Source organism: Ambystoma mexicanum, chromosome 10 (genome assembly GCF_040938575.1).
Source record: "Ambystoma mexicanum isolate Mex_15411 chromosome 10, UKY_AmexF1_1, whole genome shotgun sequence".
Taxonomy (NCBI): Eukaryota; Metazoa; Chordata; class Amphibia; order Caudata; family Ambystomatidae; genus Ambystoma; species Ambystoma mexicanum.
In genome coordinates, this window is record NC_090932.1 from 129073674 (window position 1) to 129092484 (window position 18811).

The 18811-nt window shown below is 46.2% G+C and overlaps 1 protein-coding gene across 1 annotated transcript in view; it reads left to right on the plus strand.

Moving 5' to 3' along the window:
* LOXL2 (lysyl oxidase like 2) overlaps positions 1–18811 on the plus strand; it is a 361884-nt gene that overhangs the window by 219804 nt on the left and 123269 nt on the right. The window contains exon 6 of the mRNA XM_069617615.1: positions 2856–3039. Coding sequence (XP_069473716.1) covers positions 2856–3039 — 184 coding nt within the window. The remainder of the gene's footprint in view (positions 1–2855; positions 3040–18811) is intronic.

An 18811-nucleotide genomic window follows, 5' to 3' on the forward strand; every position in this document is an offset into this window, starting at 1 on the left:
GGGCCACTCCCTGTGTAGTATCCAGCAACGGTGAGGCGTTCCTCCAGGGCCACTCCCTGTGTGATATCCAGCAACGGTGAGGCGTTCCTCCAGGGCCACTCCCTGTGTGATATCCAGCAACGGTGAGGCGTTCCTCCAGGGCACTCCCTGTGTAATATCCAGAAACGGTGAGGCGTTCCTCCAGGGCCACTCCCTGTGTAATATCCAGCAACGTTGAGGCGTTCCTCCAGGGCCACTCCCTGTGTAGTATCCAGCAACGGTGAGGCGTTCCTTCAGGGCCACTCCCTGTGTGATATCCAGCAACGGTGTGGCGTTCCTCTAGGGCCACTCGCATAATTCCCAGCAGGTTCCTCCAGCGTTCCAGCAACATCCAGGCCACCCAGAATCAATATTCTGGAAGACTGTTACCACATTCTATATGAGAAAGACAGACAAGCCACCATGTGCATGACTGAGCAGTGGTCATCCAGCACTGATGCTCTATCCTGTCCCAAAAGGGTGATGCGGAGAAGAGTTGCGATCAGTGAGACCGTCTCCTGCTATTGACAACTTCCCAGAGGTAGGTACACTGAGAGATTGGATAGCAAGCAGTTCTTTGCTGTGAGTCGATTCATGTTTATGCCAGAGAGGCATCTGCACGGCATCCCTTATGTGTGTACTGGTGTTTTCCCAGATGCCCCATGCCCCGTCAGCCGGCGTACTGGCTTAGCGATTGTCTACTTCTTCACCGCATCTTACAGGAAACAAACAGGTCAGTCTGGTACCCGAACCCGCATACAAGATTTCCAAACTGCATGGCTATCCACAGTGATGTTCTACATGTTTAAAAAGAAAATGTCTTCTGGAATTGGACTGTAAGCTTAAATAATGCTAATAGTCAACTTTCCTGAGAAGTGTTGTTGGTCTGTTCTTTGGGTGGGTCTATGATGTTACATTTTGAATAACAAAGACTCCCTGAGTGCATGCACAACTGTTACCAATCACCTTATTTCCTAGTGAAGCGGTTGATATTGATTTAGGAAAGTGAGGTCTGACAAACAAGGGGCACTTGTTATCTTCGGAATTAGAGACAATGTGGAAACACAGCACTCAACTGAACCAGAGTCACTGACGCCTACAAGGAGCTGCTGGCAGCAAATGAAGGAAGGCGGGACCCAAAGACGGAACCAGACTAGGACTGACGGGAAGTGCAAGAGGGTTATATCATTTAAAATGGACACCAAAACGTGATGGAGAGCGAGCCTGCAATCAATGATGGACGTTCTTCTAGATTGGCTTATTATGTGCACTGGCTATCGAAATACAGAAGACTAATCATGTGCAAATCAATCTTGGCCATGGCCCCCTAATGGAGCAGTCCAATCTCGACCTCTAGAGCATCTTCCCTTTGCATGAGTATGTCAGCAGGTATCCAGTGATTTTCCCGAAAAACAAATCCATCGAAAAACATCAATATTTTGTTAACATATATGGGGGTTAAGGGGTTAGAACTGGTGGGGGACGCTTGGTGGGGGTGGGGTGGGTAAAACATAGGGAAACGGGTGGAGGGGACTTGGGGGACTCAACTCATTTTTTTTTTAAATCAGTAATTTTGTCAATGGTTTTTTTTCTGTAAAAAAATCCATTGAAAAATGTGTTTTGGTAAAATCACATAGAACCATGTCAGCATTGGTAAGACATGCTGTTGAATGGAACATTTGCCACTACTTCCCGAGTTTTCTCTCCACAATCCAGAGGTTTCAGAGAATATAAAATGCAAAGTCTATCTGGTGACCAGGCTCCGCAAAGTTGACCACCACCATACCTGCCTTGGCCTCCCCGCACTGTCTTCTCGCAGACAAAATAATGACAATTGAATCCCTCTTCATTGGCCACTTCTGCACTCGACCTCTTCAAATCTGCTTCATTTCACACCCCACAATTATGTGGAGCTGGTGGTCAAGCCATGCAACCCTCACTCCTCTGCTCTGGAGCTTGCTTCCTCAGCACCTCAGGGACACTAGCACCACCCCTCTTTGCCATGCACGCTTTTCCTAGGTGGGGCCTCTTGTGCACGAGAGACCACATGAGTCGAGTTTGCTTGAACTGTACAAGCATTCTAAATACATGAATTATTATTATTCAGCTGACCAAACTTTCAGGCCTTAGGAATATTACTTAAAATCTCTTAGCGACAGCAATATGGGGGCAATACTCTCTAAAGGCATAACACAGGTGTACCTATTAATACACCAAGGAGTACACATGTATAACTTCCCTCTAGTCAATGACAACATTGCTCCAGAACAGCAAGGGGGGGTTATGCTGGGTGACTGTGTGCTTTCTTTGATTTTGTATACATTTCTTTTTGTTACAAAAATGAGAGACCTGCAAGAAATCATCAGACAAGCCTCTTTATTATTTTGCCAACATAGAGGGCAAAGACATTCTTAATGTTCAGCGTGCAGGCGAAAGTTACATTCCATGTCTGAAGGTCCTTCCATGAAGTTTGTGTTTTTTTCGGTATTTGCATAATTGACCTAAAAACATTTGATCTAAAACATTTGATAGAATTTTTTTAACTCATTTTTGGTCAAAGTTAATTAAATATATACATGGGGGTGGGTAAGGGTATAGATTAGGTTGAGGGGAAGTGGGGGGTTGCAGATCGTCTCCCCCTGTATTTTAGACTGAATAAAAGGTCAAATAAATTTGATCAAATGTGATTAGGTCAAATAGATCCAAACCTTTTTTTCACTTGTGTTGGACTTTGTGGAGCAGTGATGTGCCATACGAGACACGTGCTGCGATTGTATTGATTCTGAAAGCAAGCAATGGCTTTACAATAAGTCTGATTGTTGATATTCCCTGGACAGCAACCACTAGTGAGGCTGAAAGGAGGAGCGAACACTGGGGAAGGCCGAGTCGAGGTGCTCAAGAACGGAGAATGGGGGACGATATGCGACGATCGATGGAGCCTCATTTCTGCCAGTGTGGTCTGCAGAGAGATGGGCTTTGGCAGCGCCAAGGAGGCGTTGGCCGGTGCGAGGCTCGGACAAGGTAAGGCCAAAGACAAAAGCAGTGCTATTCTTCCCGGCATGCAATGGTAAATGGGAGCAATGATATGCCACTGGGTGCAGTTCCTGGGATGAATGCTCGTGTGTCCTGTCAGCCTTCCACCCTTTTAGGACTGCCTAATGAGTATCATTGAGCTGGGGATCAGTACCATCACTACGTATATCACTGTATGGCCGCTTCTGTGCTGGATATTCTGTACACAATCAAGAAGCAATGGCATAAGTAAATATGTTTCTCCCTTTTTCTTTATATGTATATGTAACCCTACCCAGTAAATCATTACAGTTTAACATTATGCCTAGTTAGTAGATCAAATAATGGCATTGGCCTTATGCCATTATGCTCGTTTAGCAGATCATTACCATGTATCATATTGCGCTATGCTTGCTTAGTAGATCATTACCAGGTATCATATTGCCTTGTGTTCGCTTAGCAGATCATTACCAGGTATCATACTGCCTTATGCTCACTTAGCAGATCATTACCAGGTATCATACTGCCTTATGCTCACTTAGCAGATCATTACCAGGTATCATATTGCCTTATACCCTTATGCTCGCTTAGCAGATCATTACCAGGTATCATACTGCCTTGTGTTCGCTTAGCAGATCATTACCAGGTATCATATTGCCTTGTGCTCGCTTAGCAGATCATTACCAGGTATCATATTGCCTTATGCTCGCTTAGCAGATCATTTCCAGGTATCATATTGCCTTATGCTCGCTTAGCAGATCATTGCCAGCTTACATTATGCCCAGTTGAGCACCATTGCAGATTCACAGTATATTTACTTAGCATTTCAGTGCTAGTTTGCATTAAGGCCATTTAATTTCCAATTTCCCTTGGCCCCAAGTCATGCCCTCTTCCATTATGTTCACTTAATTCTTCAATTCGTGCCCAGGGCTGGCTGCTGCCAGCAGTACTGCCTTGAGACCAATGCACCCCCCCGGGCATGCAGGGAACGGAGGGGCAGCGTGACTGCCACCAGCAGTGGATGGAGCAGCAATGGCTCTGCCCCTGGCACTACCTGCTATTCTTCTTTAGGGGGCCTGAGGTAGGTTCATCTTCCAGGCCCAGCCCACCTCATCTAGCCTGAAAGCAAATAGGTGTGGGTGGGGCTTTGATAGCACCTACCTCTGTAAACCTCTTTATGAAGCATCTATAATACGTGTCATATCGCTTTGATAATGGCCCACTTTCCACTAGTCTTAATGCTAGAGCAGCAAACGGATTTTCACTGTTGTACTGCCAGAGAAATCACTAAATATGGGTGGGTTTCAAACCATTGCAATGACAGGGTTGGCATCATTGAAAGTACCACGGCAATGCCTGTCTCTGTGCCACAGCTGAGACAGCACGCATTGGGTCAGTGCACCTGCTAATTGTAGCCGCAGAACAATGACCAAATATGGCTATGATGAGCTCTGGAACAGTGACATCATTGCCAGTAACATTAACACTGTAAGCAGCACTAGCACAAATGTTGCCATTGAACCGGTCACAACCTTGTGAACATTCCTTCATTGCACTAGTGCTAAAACCAGCACCAAATGGTCATTTGCTGGCACTTCAACCAGAAATTCAGACTAGCCCTACATGTAGCCCCTCACACCCAACTCTGGCAAACCCAATGTACTGCCAGTTTACACATGACATTTCACAACACCATCTGTCATGTCATGATAGGTCATGTTGTCATGCCATGCTATGTCATGATATGTCATACCATGATGGGTGATGTCATGATACACTATGATTCCCCTTATATGTCATGCCATGTTATATGTTATGCCATGATCTGTAATGCTATGGCATAATATGTCATTATATGTCATCATCTGGCTTGTCATGATTTTTCTTCCTATGGAATAGCATGGCATGACATGGGATTCCTGATAAGTTCCAGATTTGATATTCCCAGTAAGCCTAACATCTCCAGTAGTTGTGCCATTTCATTTTTGTAGATATTGAGGAACCATTAACAACCTGGCCTTGAAGTCATTTTTGACCCATGTAATCAAGATGAAGAGACGAAGAATGAATAGTTTGCACGAATAAGGGGCACAGACTTTTTTGGACGCCCTGTAGTCTTAAGAGATAACAAAAGAGGGTTTTTTTGTCTAGTAAATGAATCTGCTTTATTAACTCTTGCTCTGGTAACATGAACACACATAGTATTTTATTATATTCCTTTTAGGAATATTTTTTTGTATTATAGAAATTGAGATTTTTCTTGTAAATTAAATTGTTATTGAATTTGTCATGTATGTGTTTCTTGTTACCTGCTTCGTGTGATTTTTTGGAAAATGACTTTTTTCCTGACATAAATAAAATGTTAACTTTGCCTTTGGTTGCCATAACCATGGCCCATTTAATGACTCATTGTAAGATAAGGCCGGAACCAAACCCTCGCCCTAACTCTAAACACGGGCCTCAACCTGACCCGTGTTCTTCACTCGAAGATGGTTTCTAAACCTCACCTTACACATATCTCTCGACTCTCGGTTGGGATTAGTGCACATTTGCTGATTGTTTGCTGCGGCACTGCTTGTGCTGGACTAGATTGGTTGCTTGAGCAGTGAATTTTCCGTTGACACTGTGCACACATACAGAGCAAGCCCTCTCATGGAGTCTTTGCAAGTTCCATTGTTCAGGATAGCTGTGCAAATAAACGCTAAAGGCATGATTTTGAAGTAATGGTAATAGTTTCTTCTGATGGCACCTCTAATCCCATGACGAGGGCTGTGCAGCCACCACGGTTGGGACCTATGGGAACTGCACCCCTGGGAGGATTTCTTAACCCCTTAAGTGCCAGGCTATTATGCAAGTCTATACAAAAAGGACGACCATACTCTTAAAGACATTGGGCCTCATTACGAGGTGGGTGCAACGGGATACCGGGCACTGTTAAGGACATCGGTGCCGGTAATCCCTTTGCGCCCTATTCCTAGGTCCCTTAGCGGGTCCCTTCCTTAATGCCTGGTTTTACCAGGTGTTATGGACGGGGCCCGTTAAGGGACTTCAGGGCTAATAACGGTACCGCAATTTGCGGTACCATTATTAGCGCCTTCCCCCTTCCCATTGAGCCCTATAGGGCTATGGGGCTGAAATGGGAATGGGGAATGGCTTTTTCAATGGGGACTTACCGGTACCGCAAAGATCAGAATAGACGGGTATGTCCCCATTGAACGAGGGCGGACTCGGAACCGGTATTGGAGGTAGTCATGGCGCTAATAGCGCCATGACTACCTCCAACCTCGGAATGAGGCCCATAGGATAGGAAATGGGCCAAAATGGGCCTCATTCCGAGTTTGGAGGTAACCATGGCGCTATTTGCGGCATGGCTGCCTCCAAAACCGGTTCCGACTCCGACCTTGTTCAATGGGGACTTACCGGTCTAGTCCGACCTTTGCGGGACCGGTAAATCCCCATTGAAAAATCCATTCCCCATTCCCATTTGAGCCCCCATAGGGCTCAATGGGAATGGAGAAGTAGCTAATAATGGTACTGCAAATTGCGGTACCGTTATTATCTCTGAAGTCCCTTAACGGGCCCCGTCCATAACGCCTGGTAAAACCAGGCGTTAAAGAAGGGACCCACTAAGGGACCTCGGAATAGGGCGCAAAGGGATTACCGGCACTGGTGTCATTACCGGTGCCCGGTATCCCTTTGCGCCAAACTTGGAATGAGGCCCAATGTCCTTTTTCTCAGTACGGAGGGTATGATATGATAGGTTATTTATAATGCGCTTAATACCCAGTGGTTTCTAAGCACTGACCCGGGGATCGAACCTGTGTTGCTCCGTTTCGTCTTGCTTCCAAGGTGAGCACGTGGTCCCTGAGCTATCCTCCCAAGACTATATTTACTCCTCATTAACAATGAAACTGCACAGTAGTCTGAGATCATTACATTATGTGTCACACATATAATAAAGTTCTGTAAAAACAGAAACAGCAGCAATGCACCCTACACATGCACGGCATGTTGAGTCACTTGAGGCAGGGGTATGAGGCATTGCGAGGTTTCTACTTCTCAGCTTTCTATTTCCATTTGCATTTCTTGAACATTAGTGATGTCATGTTGATCAGAAAGGATGCACGAGCTCCCATTACAGAATGACAGAGGCGACCAGGATAGGGTGCCTTTGCAATAGGGAATGGATATCTCTGAGTGAGTGTAGGCAGGTGGTGTAGGGGTACCATAGTGATACAAAGGCTAAGACAGGACTACATAAAACGAAGGGTAATGGCCTAGTGGCATGTCAAGTCAGGAATACACATATGTACATTAGATACCTCTGCGAGAAACATGTCCAGGGGGATGGTCTGGGTGGATAGGTGGGGGCCCTTCTGAGGCTAGCAGGTGCCGCTAACATCTGAGTTTGAACAGCTCCACTGAGGGGCTGGCTTTAATGTCCAGGATGAGGGCATTTCAATGGTTTGGGAAGTATGGAGGAGTGGAAGCAGGTGGCGTCACAGGGGGACAGAGGACTGAATGGTTGAGGGGAGAGGAGAATCCTAGAATGGGAAGGGAGAGTAGAGAGGAAGAGAGATGAAGTTGGAAAGGTCGGAAGGTCCAGGGGATGGACAGATTTATAGACGAGAAGTAGGAATTCAAATTGCGAACAATTGTACATGGAGACCCATCAAGGGTGCTGTTGTCCAGCAGAGGAAGGGAGGACCTAAGCAGGCTCTAAGGGGAGCATGTAGCAAAGTTGAGAAGTTCATTTAGGGGTGAGGAGGAGTAGAGGGTGGGATTGAGGAGAAGGCTTGAACAGTCATATAGAGATTAAAGTTTTGGCCGGTGGTCGGTGAGGGTGGATTGTCCTTATGTTCAGCAGGTTATCCCTGGCTGCAGTGGTGGCTACCATGATGAGCTGCTGGAGTCAAAGGTTGCTGTCAAAAGGGACCCCAATGTTGTGAGCCTTGGGTGAAAAGAGTGAGGGGTCCAGGAGGGAACGAGGTGGCACACCGGAGGGTGGAGTTGGCATTCGAGGCAGGGAAAAAGATGACTTCCACCTTGGAGGAGGTTAGCATCGGGTAATGTAGAGCAATCCGATGAAGGATGGCTAATAGGCAGCTAGTGATGTAAGAATGCGTGCCAGGGGTGAGGAAGTGCTATGTGTCCTCAGCGAAGAGCTACTCGTGGAGGACTAGGGAACAGATGAGTTTACCCAGGGAGGAGATGTAGAGAGTGAAGCCGAGTTGGCCAAGGACTGATCTTTCAGGTTCTTCCACTGGAAGGGGTGTGCAGGTTGTTGCATTGGCGTTCCATTAGATGGAGAAGGAGTGGTAAGATAGTGAAGAGTCCATCCAGTCTCAAAACCAAGGGAAGAGAGGATCTGAAGGAGGGAGGACTGGTGCAGGTTTCAAGGGTTGCAGAGAGGTCAAGTAGGATGAGGATGAGAGGTGAGAGTGGTCAGCAGTGGAAGGAAAGTACGAGACACGGGCGAGAGTTGTATCAGTTGAGTGGTTGCTACGGAAACCTGATTGGGGAGATCGCAGAGTGAGTGATCCTCGAGGTAGCTGGTAATGCTACAGATTCACAGCTTCGTGTAATGCTACTATTAGAGGAAGGGGAAGTGCAGAGTGCTAAACTCTTCCCATAGTCCAATGTCTATGTCAACCAAACATTAACAGAACCAATTAAACCATAAGATCTCAGAAGACTGCCTGGCAGGCACTACGAGTGCAAGGTTTGATTTTAAGGCTTGATAAAGTTATCTCAAAGAGATTCCCAGCCCAGGAGGGTGTGTTTTTGGGAAGGGGGGGCAGGAAGGGGGTGGCAATGGCCATAAGGTTTAGGATGGTGATGGGCAGTCAATCGGTGGGTAAATAACCAAACAGCAGCTATAATCATTGTGTCCCTCCTAATATACCATCTCTTTCTAGCTTTACTCCAGTGTACTAATTTCGCTTTTGGGTGGCGCTCACCTTATAGCTAAAACGAAATATTGGGGCGTAAATACAGAATCACTTCAGACTGTGTATGGAAATGTGAGGGAAATGAGGGTTTGGAATTTGATTTGCTTTTCTGCTCTCCTTCTAGTAACTCCAGGAGGAGGCAAGTAGACCCTCTTGATAGCAAACAGGATTCAGAAGGGCTATTCTTTCCTTGCTATTTTCCTCTATTTTGTATTATTTATTGTGTTTCTGCTAAGAGCTACTTGTAGTACCCTGGCCCAGTGATACACAAGGAGCAGGAACCAGGCTGACCCAGGTAAGTGGAAAAAGGAAATATGCTTTATTGCTTCTTATGTTGCATAGTATATGTAGTAAGCCGGAGAGAAGATCAAAGGCCTCCACCCTGGTTCCCTGCCCAGCTCCCAGTGCCCAACTGTAACATGTGGAACTCTCAAGTGCCCCAACACTCTAAGCTCCACAGAACATTCCAGCAAAGCCTCAGCACTCACACATGCAATCAACACAACATCCAGAATACAACAGCATCTCCACCCTTAACAAACACAAAAAACATAACACCCCACAATCATGCTAGGACTACAGCACAAGACACTATAACTCCTTCTACCCTGGTCTACCCCACCAGGGTCTCGGTGCCGCCGCCACCACCAAGCACAAACCTTGTCACAAATGGACAAACAAAACTAAACCACAAACCAAAACCCTCCCAATCAAAAACACCTTCCGCCAGGCCTGCCACTCCTGGCCTCAGGTCTGCCACACCTGAGCACTAACCATGCCTCCAAGTTAGACAAACACACCTACCAAAATAGTGTAGCCCCGATATTGTAAACATACACAATGGCCTAAACAATTGTCCTAAACATGCCAACAATGATCCCATACACTCAAACATTAGCCCAACAACCAAATGCCTCATCCCTTCTCCCCAAACGAAAACATAAAAAAGAAGGAAAAATCTAGAAAAGTGACACACAACACAAAGATCGCACAAATCACAACACGCAACCACAAAAGAAAGAAGTGTGGCACGAAAACATGCATAGCAAAAAGGCTATGAGCCTCATTCTGAGGTGGGCGGTAAGGGATACCGGGCACCGGTAAGGAGACCGGTGCCGGTAGTCCCTTACTGCCCAATTCCGAGGTCCCTTAGCGGGAACCGCAAGGGACGTGTGGTCGGACCACACGTCCTTTACGGGTCCCGTTAGGGGCCCAGGGCGCTAATTACAGGCCTGCTATTAGCAGGCCTGTAATTAGTGCCTTTCCCATTCCCATTGAGCCCTATGGGGGCTCAAATGGGAATGGGGAATGTCCCGGTAAGTCCCCACTCCACCAGACCAGACCCGGACACGATTTTGGAAGCAGCCATGTCGCTAATAGCGCCATGGCTGCTTCCAAAGTCGTAATGAGGCCCTATGTCAAGATGTCAAATTAACAAAAACACTACCAAGATGAAAAAAAACTGTTGTGCAGTGCAAATTCCAAAATTTGCAAAAACCCAATTTAGACACACCGCAAGATGGAAAAATAAGTGTTGTGACCTGAAAACCCCAAATACATTTTCTATAATTTCAACTGAAAATAAATCCAGAAACCCATGCCAGTGGTTGGACCTGCCTGATCAAAACTCACTACAACTCCACAACAATAACAACCACTGGCCTAGAACCTGTGTGCCCTCCGCCACAATTCAAAATCAAATAAACTGGCGTGAAAAAAATATATAATGTACCTCCTCCCAAATGCACCGCCTGGCACAACAGAAAAACGTAGAAGAATAAACGTTGCTCCTAAATCAACTCCAACTCCACATAGAGGACAAATCATGTCATGCGGTAACCTACAATGCAGAAAAAACGACCACTCTTAGGGCCTCTATACCCATGTTTCTTACGCACAACTGCCTAGAAAATTAACAACAACCTCAAAAAATTGGGCCCCATGCCCCAAGGTCAACACTGCGCACTTCTCTTTGAGTGTCCAAACTCCTTAAAAAAACTATGGGGTTCCTACTGCAGGTTTTTCAACATTGGTAAACACACATGGCCAGCATGTGAGAACCTAACCCCATTGCATGCCTGCAGCTCCCAAAAATATACTCCCATTTTGCGCAAAAACTCCACTCTAAAAGTGTATACATCCACACGTCGACATCCAGAAACGTGCAACTCCACTCACATGTACTTCCAAACATGCACACACCTATTACACTTACATAACTACCACACACTAAATGCAGAACCTGCTGCCTCCTGTGCGCACCCTTGCGTCACATACCCAAAACTGCTCATGCACAAATACGCAAACTACAGCCCTCAGTCACACTAGAACTTCCACATTACACTGCAACATTTTCATTTACCAAATTTCCATTGCACCAAGTTTGCATTTCCCGAATATTTATATTCCCCAAAGTGTAACTTCACATTTGGTATAAAATTGATCAATGATTCCCCAAACACATCATGTAAACTCCATAACCTCGTGGAGTATACTTCAAAATTGTGTGGACTGTAATTTATTAATTTACAATATGAAACGTCATTATTTAAACAATGTTTGATCTGCTTCCAAAGGTTCTTCACTAAGAAACTTCTTCACAATTAAAAACATTTTTTTTGGCTTCATTGAATACCATTCCTAATATACATGTGCAGTGCTAAAATTCTTCTGTAAAAAACTTTTTCATAATAAATATCCTTACTTGAATACAACTCCAAACATTAATGTGCAGTCAGTTTAAGGCGTTTTCTACACAAAAGCGCACAATCACCCACGTTACTAACATAACTTCTTCCTTCGAACCTCAAAACAAATCACGCTGCAATCACACAATTTATGCATTGTTCTCCTTACAGTTTAAACTCAGTAATTTATCCACCACATTTCAAAACTCAAACTCAATTCTCATAATAAAGATGATATCCATAATGATAACAGTACAAATGCGAAGCTCTAAAACTGGCAGTACTTAATATAGGAGTTTCCTCTATGCGTCACGACGCACTGTTCATTCCAACCGTACCGTTAAAATGTTTTACTTCAACACGGAGGTCTGAGTATTCTTTTAATTGTAGTCATTCATTCTCCTGAAACCTCAGCTTTGCCGACAATATCCCTGGTTGGAATGCAGTACAAAGAGATTTTTCCTCACGAAACCTCTGCTTCACTTAAATGGACACTCCATAATATTACAATACGTTACGCGACTTGCATATTCAATGCAGAGCGAACGTTGAACATCCCAGCAAACTTCCTGAAACGTCACGATGCTGACATGATGCCTTTAGGGCCTTTCCTCTAGCACAGCCTCTCTTGGCCCTCTTCATGCTCCTACCTGCAAGGCAAAAAACCTCGGGGTCATCTTCGACTCCACACTCCCTTTCTCGCCTCACATTTCTGACGTCTCTAAGAAGTCACACTACCAGCTACACCTCCTCAGAGGTACCCTTCCTTTCCTCTCCTTCCCCCAGAAGCTCACTGTCTCCAGAGCCCTGATTCTCTCAAAGCTGGACTACTGTAACAGCCTCTATCTAAATCTGCCTGCCTCTACTCTCCGCCCTTTGCAACTCATCCAGAACAGAACTGTGAGACTTGTCCTTGGCCTCAAGCCCAGGGACCGTATCTCTCCAAGACTGCAATCGCTACACTGGCTCCCAGTGGCTGTGAGGATTAAGTTCAAAACCCTCTGCATTGTCCACAAGGCCTTCTGGGGCCTTGGGCCAAAATACCTTCAACTCTCTCTTCCTAAATATCTTCCTTCTCGAGCTCTTCGCTCATCCGCCTCCAACTCCCTCAGGCCTCCCTGAAACTTGAGGGGAACCATCTCCAGTTCCGGAAGCACCTCAAAACCTTCCTCTTTGCCTCCGCTTTCTCTCCCCCTCTCCCCTGCTAAAATTACTGAAACTGCACTGAATCTGCAACTGGGCCACTCACCAATCTCGGTCCTTGGCCCAGCCACTCTCCCCTGCACTGCCTCCCTGGCAACCCCTGCACTGCGGGACTGTCTCTGTATCCCTACAGCCCCCCCTTCCCAGCACTTGTCTGCACTTACATTGCACTTGCCACCAGCTGGCCCTTAGTATTTATCTTGTTGTTCTACTAACCCTGTACTGCACTTTCCCGTCTCCCTTCCCCCTTGCACTTTTCCCTTCCCCTCTACCCTTGCATGATCTGAATGACACCTGGCCTAGTAGGATCGTTGTCTGTCTCCCCTTGTTCCCCCCCTGCCTCGACGCACCTTGAAACGCCTTGTAACACTTGTGTATAGGCGCGTTATAAATGCCATATCATATATCATATCATGTCAGTCACAGCTCCGGAGCTCCACGCACCGGAACAATGGTAAGGGCATTTCATGTGCGTTTCAGCCAATGGCACGGCTGGAACGCAGGAAGCACGATGGGCGCGCACCGCCCACTGCCCCCAAGCACCTTCCAAAATGGCCCACATTTCTCCTGGGCATGTCCTTGCTCACAATACCTGCACAACGTGATTCAGGTTTTTACATATTTCCTCATTTGTCCTCGTGCCTTATTGGCTTCACTTTGTGTACTACAGCTGTCTCTGAAAGTCTGTCCTTAAACACATCTCCTAACTCCCAGTGAGGTCGACACTCCTCCCGACTCATGGATGGGCTATAGCCTTCTCCTGCAGCATGTCTGATGCTTCATCCTCTTTTCCAGCAGGAGCGAAATGGCGCTTGAACATGACAGTTACTCACTGGTGGCACTATTCTCAGCCACGCGGCCTCCAAACAATAAGGTCCAAATTTCGTCAAGTCCCATGGATGGGCTTCCATGGCTTGTCTGGTGCCTGATTTCTGTATCAGTCTCCTCCTTTGGCACCATCTGCACTGCCTATCCGCCAGTTCACCAAAACGCTATTTTCAAGCTGGTATTGCTTCTCCAGATTCTCCATTGCTTGGCTCTCCCAAGCCAAGACATCCTCGTCGCCAAAATGTAGTACCTTGGGCCAGTGATACACAAGCAGCAGGACCCAGGTAAGTGGAAAAAGGAAACATGCTTTATTGCTTCTTATGTTGCATAGTACAGGTAATAAGCAGGAGAGAAGATCACAGGCCTCCACCCTGGTTCCCTGCCCAGCTCCCAGTGCCCGACTGTAACATGTGGAACTCTCAAGTGCCCCAACACTCCAAGCTCCACAGAACATTCCAACAAAGCCTCAGAACTCACACATGCAATCAATACAACATCCAGAATACAATACTACTACCGCCTGTGTCTGTTTCAGAGCATGTGTGAGCCATTGACACAAACAGGCAGGGATTGAGGGGAGATTGCGAGATTAAAGTGTCATTTTGGCTGAGCTCCCAAACCCTCATTTTGGGTTAGTGATAAATCTAGAGCTTAAGGAGGCCATAATGACCGGAACAAAACCATGTGTTAAATCAACTAATAGTGTTTTCTTTGTGATTTAAATCTCTTGCACATTAGTTACCTTGTTACTTAAGTCACCATGTGATTAATTTTTCATTTCTATATAGAAAAATAAATGATGCAATTTTGCACTTGATGAGCGAACTTTAAAGTGCAGTGGGTCTCATCACGAGTTGACCGGTATCCCAACTGTATTTGTGTTACTGCTGTCCGGCGGTATTATCGCTGAATCACAGGTTGAGCGGTAAACGGAATTTCTCATTCCCCATTGGAATTTTTGGCACAGTTGCCGCCGGCGGTATTACCCCGCAGTAATTGCAGCAAAAATTGGCAATTTTCCTGTCACAAATGCTGCCAGACTCGCGATTGGGTGGACCCTTAAATGTGGTTGTAAAATCATTATTGCTGCATTTTAGGGCTACCGCCCAACTCATGATGAGGCCCAGTGTGTCTTAATAGAGGAATCTGTATAGAATTAAACCACATTTAAATCGGATGTAAAACAATGTAAGCCAATGTGTTTAGAGAGTCGACTGCGGCGCACGGTCTCATCTGTGAACTCTTTCGTCCAAGAAGGGCTTCTGAAAGGAAACCTCCCTCTGTGCCAAGGCCAGGCTCTCTCAAAAGGGGAAGCTTGTCCAGACCAGACTTGGTCAGGGAACAGGAAATCTAATTATGTCTAGGATCTCCTCGGTCGCCCAAGAACATGTGTCCCTGCCTGCCAAAGCACACTGATGCACAGGCTCTCCTAAGCCCTGGGTGTGTGTGTGCAGCACTGCGGTAATGTCTGGGCCAGCTACTTCAACCTACGTGAGTAGACGGCGCAGTGGGTGTGGTGCTTATCTGCGATTGCTTTACTGGAGACGGATCTCATTTCTTTGGACCACCTTTCATCATCGAAAGAAGCTCCCACTGTTAAATCAAAGATGTGCAATGAAAAGGTTTAAAACACTGCAGCAAGGTTTTCATGGAGCTTCGGTTTAGCTGAGCAACCCCAGCCTGTTAATAATGGCATGTGTTATGCTACAGCACTTGGACCCAGCTTCAGTGTGCCATACACGTTTCCTTTCACTACTCTAGCTTGTCCTTCTTTTTCAAGACATGTGATGCTTGGGAAGTAGAGAGATTAGCTTAGGGTACATTATGGCAAAGGCTTTGGCTATTGAGTCGGAGGTTCTTGGACATGCCTTTGACATGGAGGAGGTTGACAAAGTTAGTCTAGCTTTAAGTGGACCAGTGCACCCTAGGATTGGGCTTGTGGGGGCGCAGAAGTACGAGTCTGACACAGCGGTGGCGTATTGGTTGACATGGACATTTATTTATAACAGCAAAGGAAAAGGAAAGCTTATCTTGCCCTATTACTATGAGGGGTTACTTTGCCTCAACAAAAATACTAAGGCCCCAGTCGGGATGTCTGTAAAGCAAAATGTCCACCGTCTTGTGCCTAAACTTATGTCCGTCCCTTACACTTTCAAATTCACTAAAGAAAACTGGATGTCTCATTAATCCAGACGGAGGCCGCCTCTCATTCTGGATGGAGTCACCAAGGCACAGTTCTTGTTTTCAGTGTTCAATACTTGAATGTTCAAACCAACTTAAAGAAAACACAGGTATCCAATCTTCTGGAGGAATCCTCTTCCTATGGCTCTGAAACAAATAAGTAGTTTGCTAATTTCTTATCAGGCCTGGTTCACTACCGTGCTGTTGAATGACCAGCAGACCTGACCTGCCCAGAGCTCAGGCGTTTACCGGAAGAGAAATTACTGAATCACTGGCATACTGTTAATAACGGTGCCAGTGATTAGCAGTTCTTATCCCATGGAGTCCTGCGGACCTCCATGGAATGGGAACTTACCGCCGCTGCCGGCACCCGTCATATCCCGGTAACACCAGGATAACGGGTTCCAGTAAAGGTAAGGTGAGTTTGCTGGTAACCTGCCGGTAGTACAGGCAGGTTACCGGCAAACTTGTAATTAGTGCCTATGTTTGCAGTGTAAAATTAGCAAAGAAATATGGCAATCATAACAATAACTAGTATAATACATTTTTGCCATAGTGCAGACTTTTTCTTTTAGAAAATACAGGTTGGACAATGTCGATTTGCTCCAATCTGTTTTACCAACGCATCAAAACTGGTGATAAAAGCATTCGCTCATTTTTTAGCCACAGTGTAAATGTTAGATAATCTGGCACCAGATGATTAAATCTAAAACAGAGGTCGGCCAGAAAAAAAACGTGGGTATTACCAAGAGCCTTCTTCTTATTGTTGGCAAACACATCATCCCACAGACCAGGGAGAAGAGGCTAGGGTGCGTCCCATTCCCATCCAGTTTACTTAGTGGTGAAAAGCAGTTTCTTCCACCACTTAAAACATGGTGTACGGAAGGGCAATCTGGCTGGGCTTCATGGGTGGAGCTCTTAATATCTTCCTGCTGGGCGACCCCAATTCCTTCTATGGTGAACCCCCGAAGTGCCTCACTCATAGAGCTGGAGAAGGTACACGATGCTGCAGTAGAGCTGGAAATACGCCTGAACGTGCTTGACCACATATCAACAGTGTAGCCGCGGGGCATGGCTTGTTTCCAGGACACAATTTAGAGACATTTGAAGGCCTTAACATGGTGATCAAACCCCTAACTCAGCAGATGTTTGCCCTACTACTCCCATGTTCATAGTCCCTCATCATTGACTAAGCTCTCTAGGGCTGATGGGAGTTGCAGGGCGAAACATCTGGAGCGCTGGAGGGGTTGCCCACCACTGCTCTAACTGGTGGCGCGTAGCCTGACCTTCACACGGCTTTGACTTCTATGTCAGAGAGAGCACAGTATGGCCCTAAAACAGAAAGAAACGTAAATGGTACCAAAGATGAAAGTTGGGGGAGAGAGCTGATAGCCCTGTACAGCCAAAGACTTCTTGCAACAGGCTCCTTGCTCCCAGAGTCCCTGAAGTGTCTGAAGCATTACCTATTTGAACCAAACCTTGGATGATCTGGTGCCTCGACGCAGAACATAGTCCCAACATGACCCTGAAGATCAGTGTCTAAAGTCAATTTCTACTGTGTGGAGGAACTACAGAAATATCCCCTCTCACGTCACTATCATGGAAGTGCCTACATGTGTTAGATACAGCCTCATGAAAAAACAGAACCAAAACAGATGCATTTAAATGCCTTCACGAGATGACAATTCCACATATGTTATGATATGGCATTTAGAACGCGCCTATACACAAGTGTTTCAAGGCGCGACGAGGCAAGGGAGGGAGGGGGAACAGAGGGAAGATAAAGACAACGATCTTACTAGGCCAGGTGACATTGAGATTGCGCAAGTGCAGGGGAGGGGGAAGTGAAATTGCAGTGGGAAAGGGCAGTGCAATACATAGGATCAACAGTAAAGAATGAATAAAATAAATAAAAACAATAGGTAAAAGTTTGGCCAGCTTGTGGCAAGTGCAGGGGTAAGTGCAGACATCAAGTGTCAAGAGCTGGGGGGCTGTAGGGATGGAGGGGTTGCCCGGGAGGTAGTGCAGATGTGCAGCTGGTGGAGAAGGGGACCTGGGCCTGAGATCAGAGGGTAGCTAGGTGACGAGTGCAGTTTCAGTCAGGAGTTCAGCAGGGGAGAGGAGGACAGAAACCAGAAGCAAAGAGGAAGGTCTTGAGGTACTTCTGGAAACCAGAGATGGTTCTCCTCAAGTTTCAGGGAGGCAGGGAGGCTGTTCCAGAGAGAGGCTGCAGCAGAAGAAAGAGATCTACCACCAACTCGCTGCTTGGAGAAGCGACTGACCCTGAGGGAGTTGGAGGCGGATGAGTGAAGAGCTTGAGAAGTAAGATATTTAGGAAGAGAGAGTTGGAGGTATTGAGGCCCCAGAAGGCCTTGTGGACAATGCAGAGGGTTTTGAACTTAATCCTCGCAGCCACTGGGAGCCAGTGCAGACATTTCAGTCCTGGAGAGATATGATCCATGGGCTTGAGGCCAGGGACAACTTGCAATTCACTGCAAAGTTTTGATTCATTTTTGGAAACATAGTCCACCCTTCCTGGCCATAACTTTCAATGTATTTCTGCTTTACACCGCGCGCCACAGAAACATAACCTCTGGTGCATATAGTGAGGTGTAGTTATTGGCTTATCTGACCTCTCTCACTAGTCATGACCCATTCATCAGTACTGTTCATTTTTCAAATTTCTGGAGGCCACACCAAGGCAAATGATCAGTTGTAACCTTGCATCCTATTTTGGGATGACTTTGAATTGGGAAGGGAGATGCTTCAAAATAGAACTCTTCACCACAGGCTGTGGTCGATATACTCCTACCATGCCTTTTCACGGCAACCTGCCAGGCGCACTTCAGGACAGATGTGGTAGTTAAATGTTTGCTCAGCAAACAGCTGTGAACCCACACTCATTCAGGCCTAAAAAGAGAATCTGCAGCT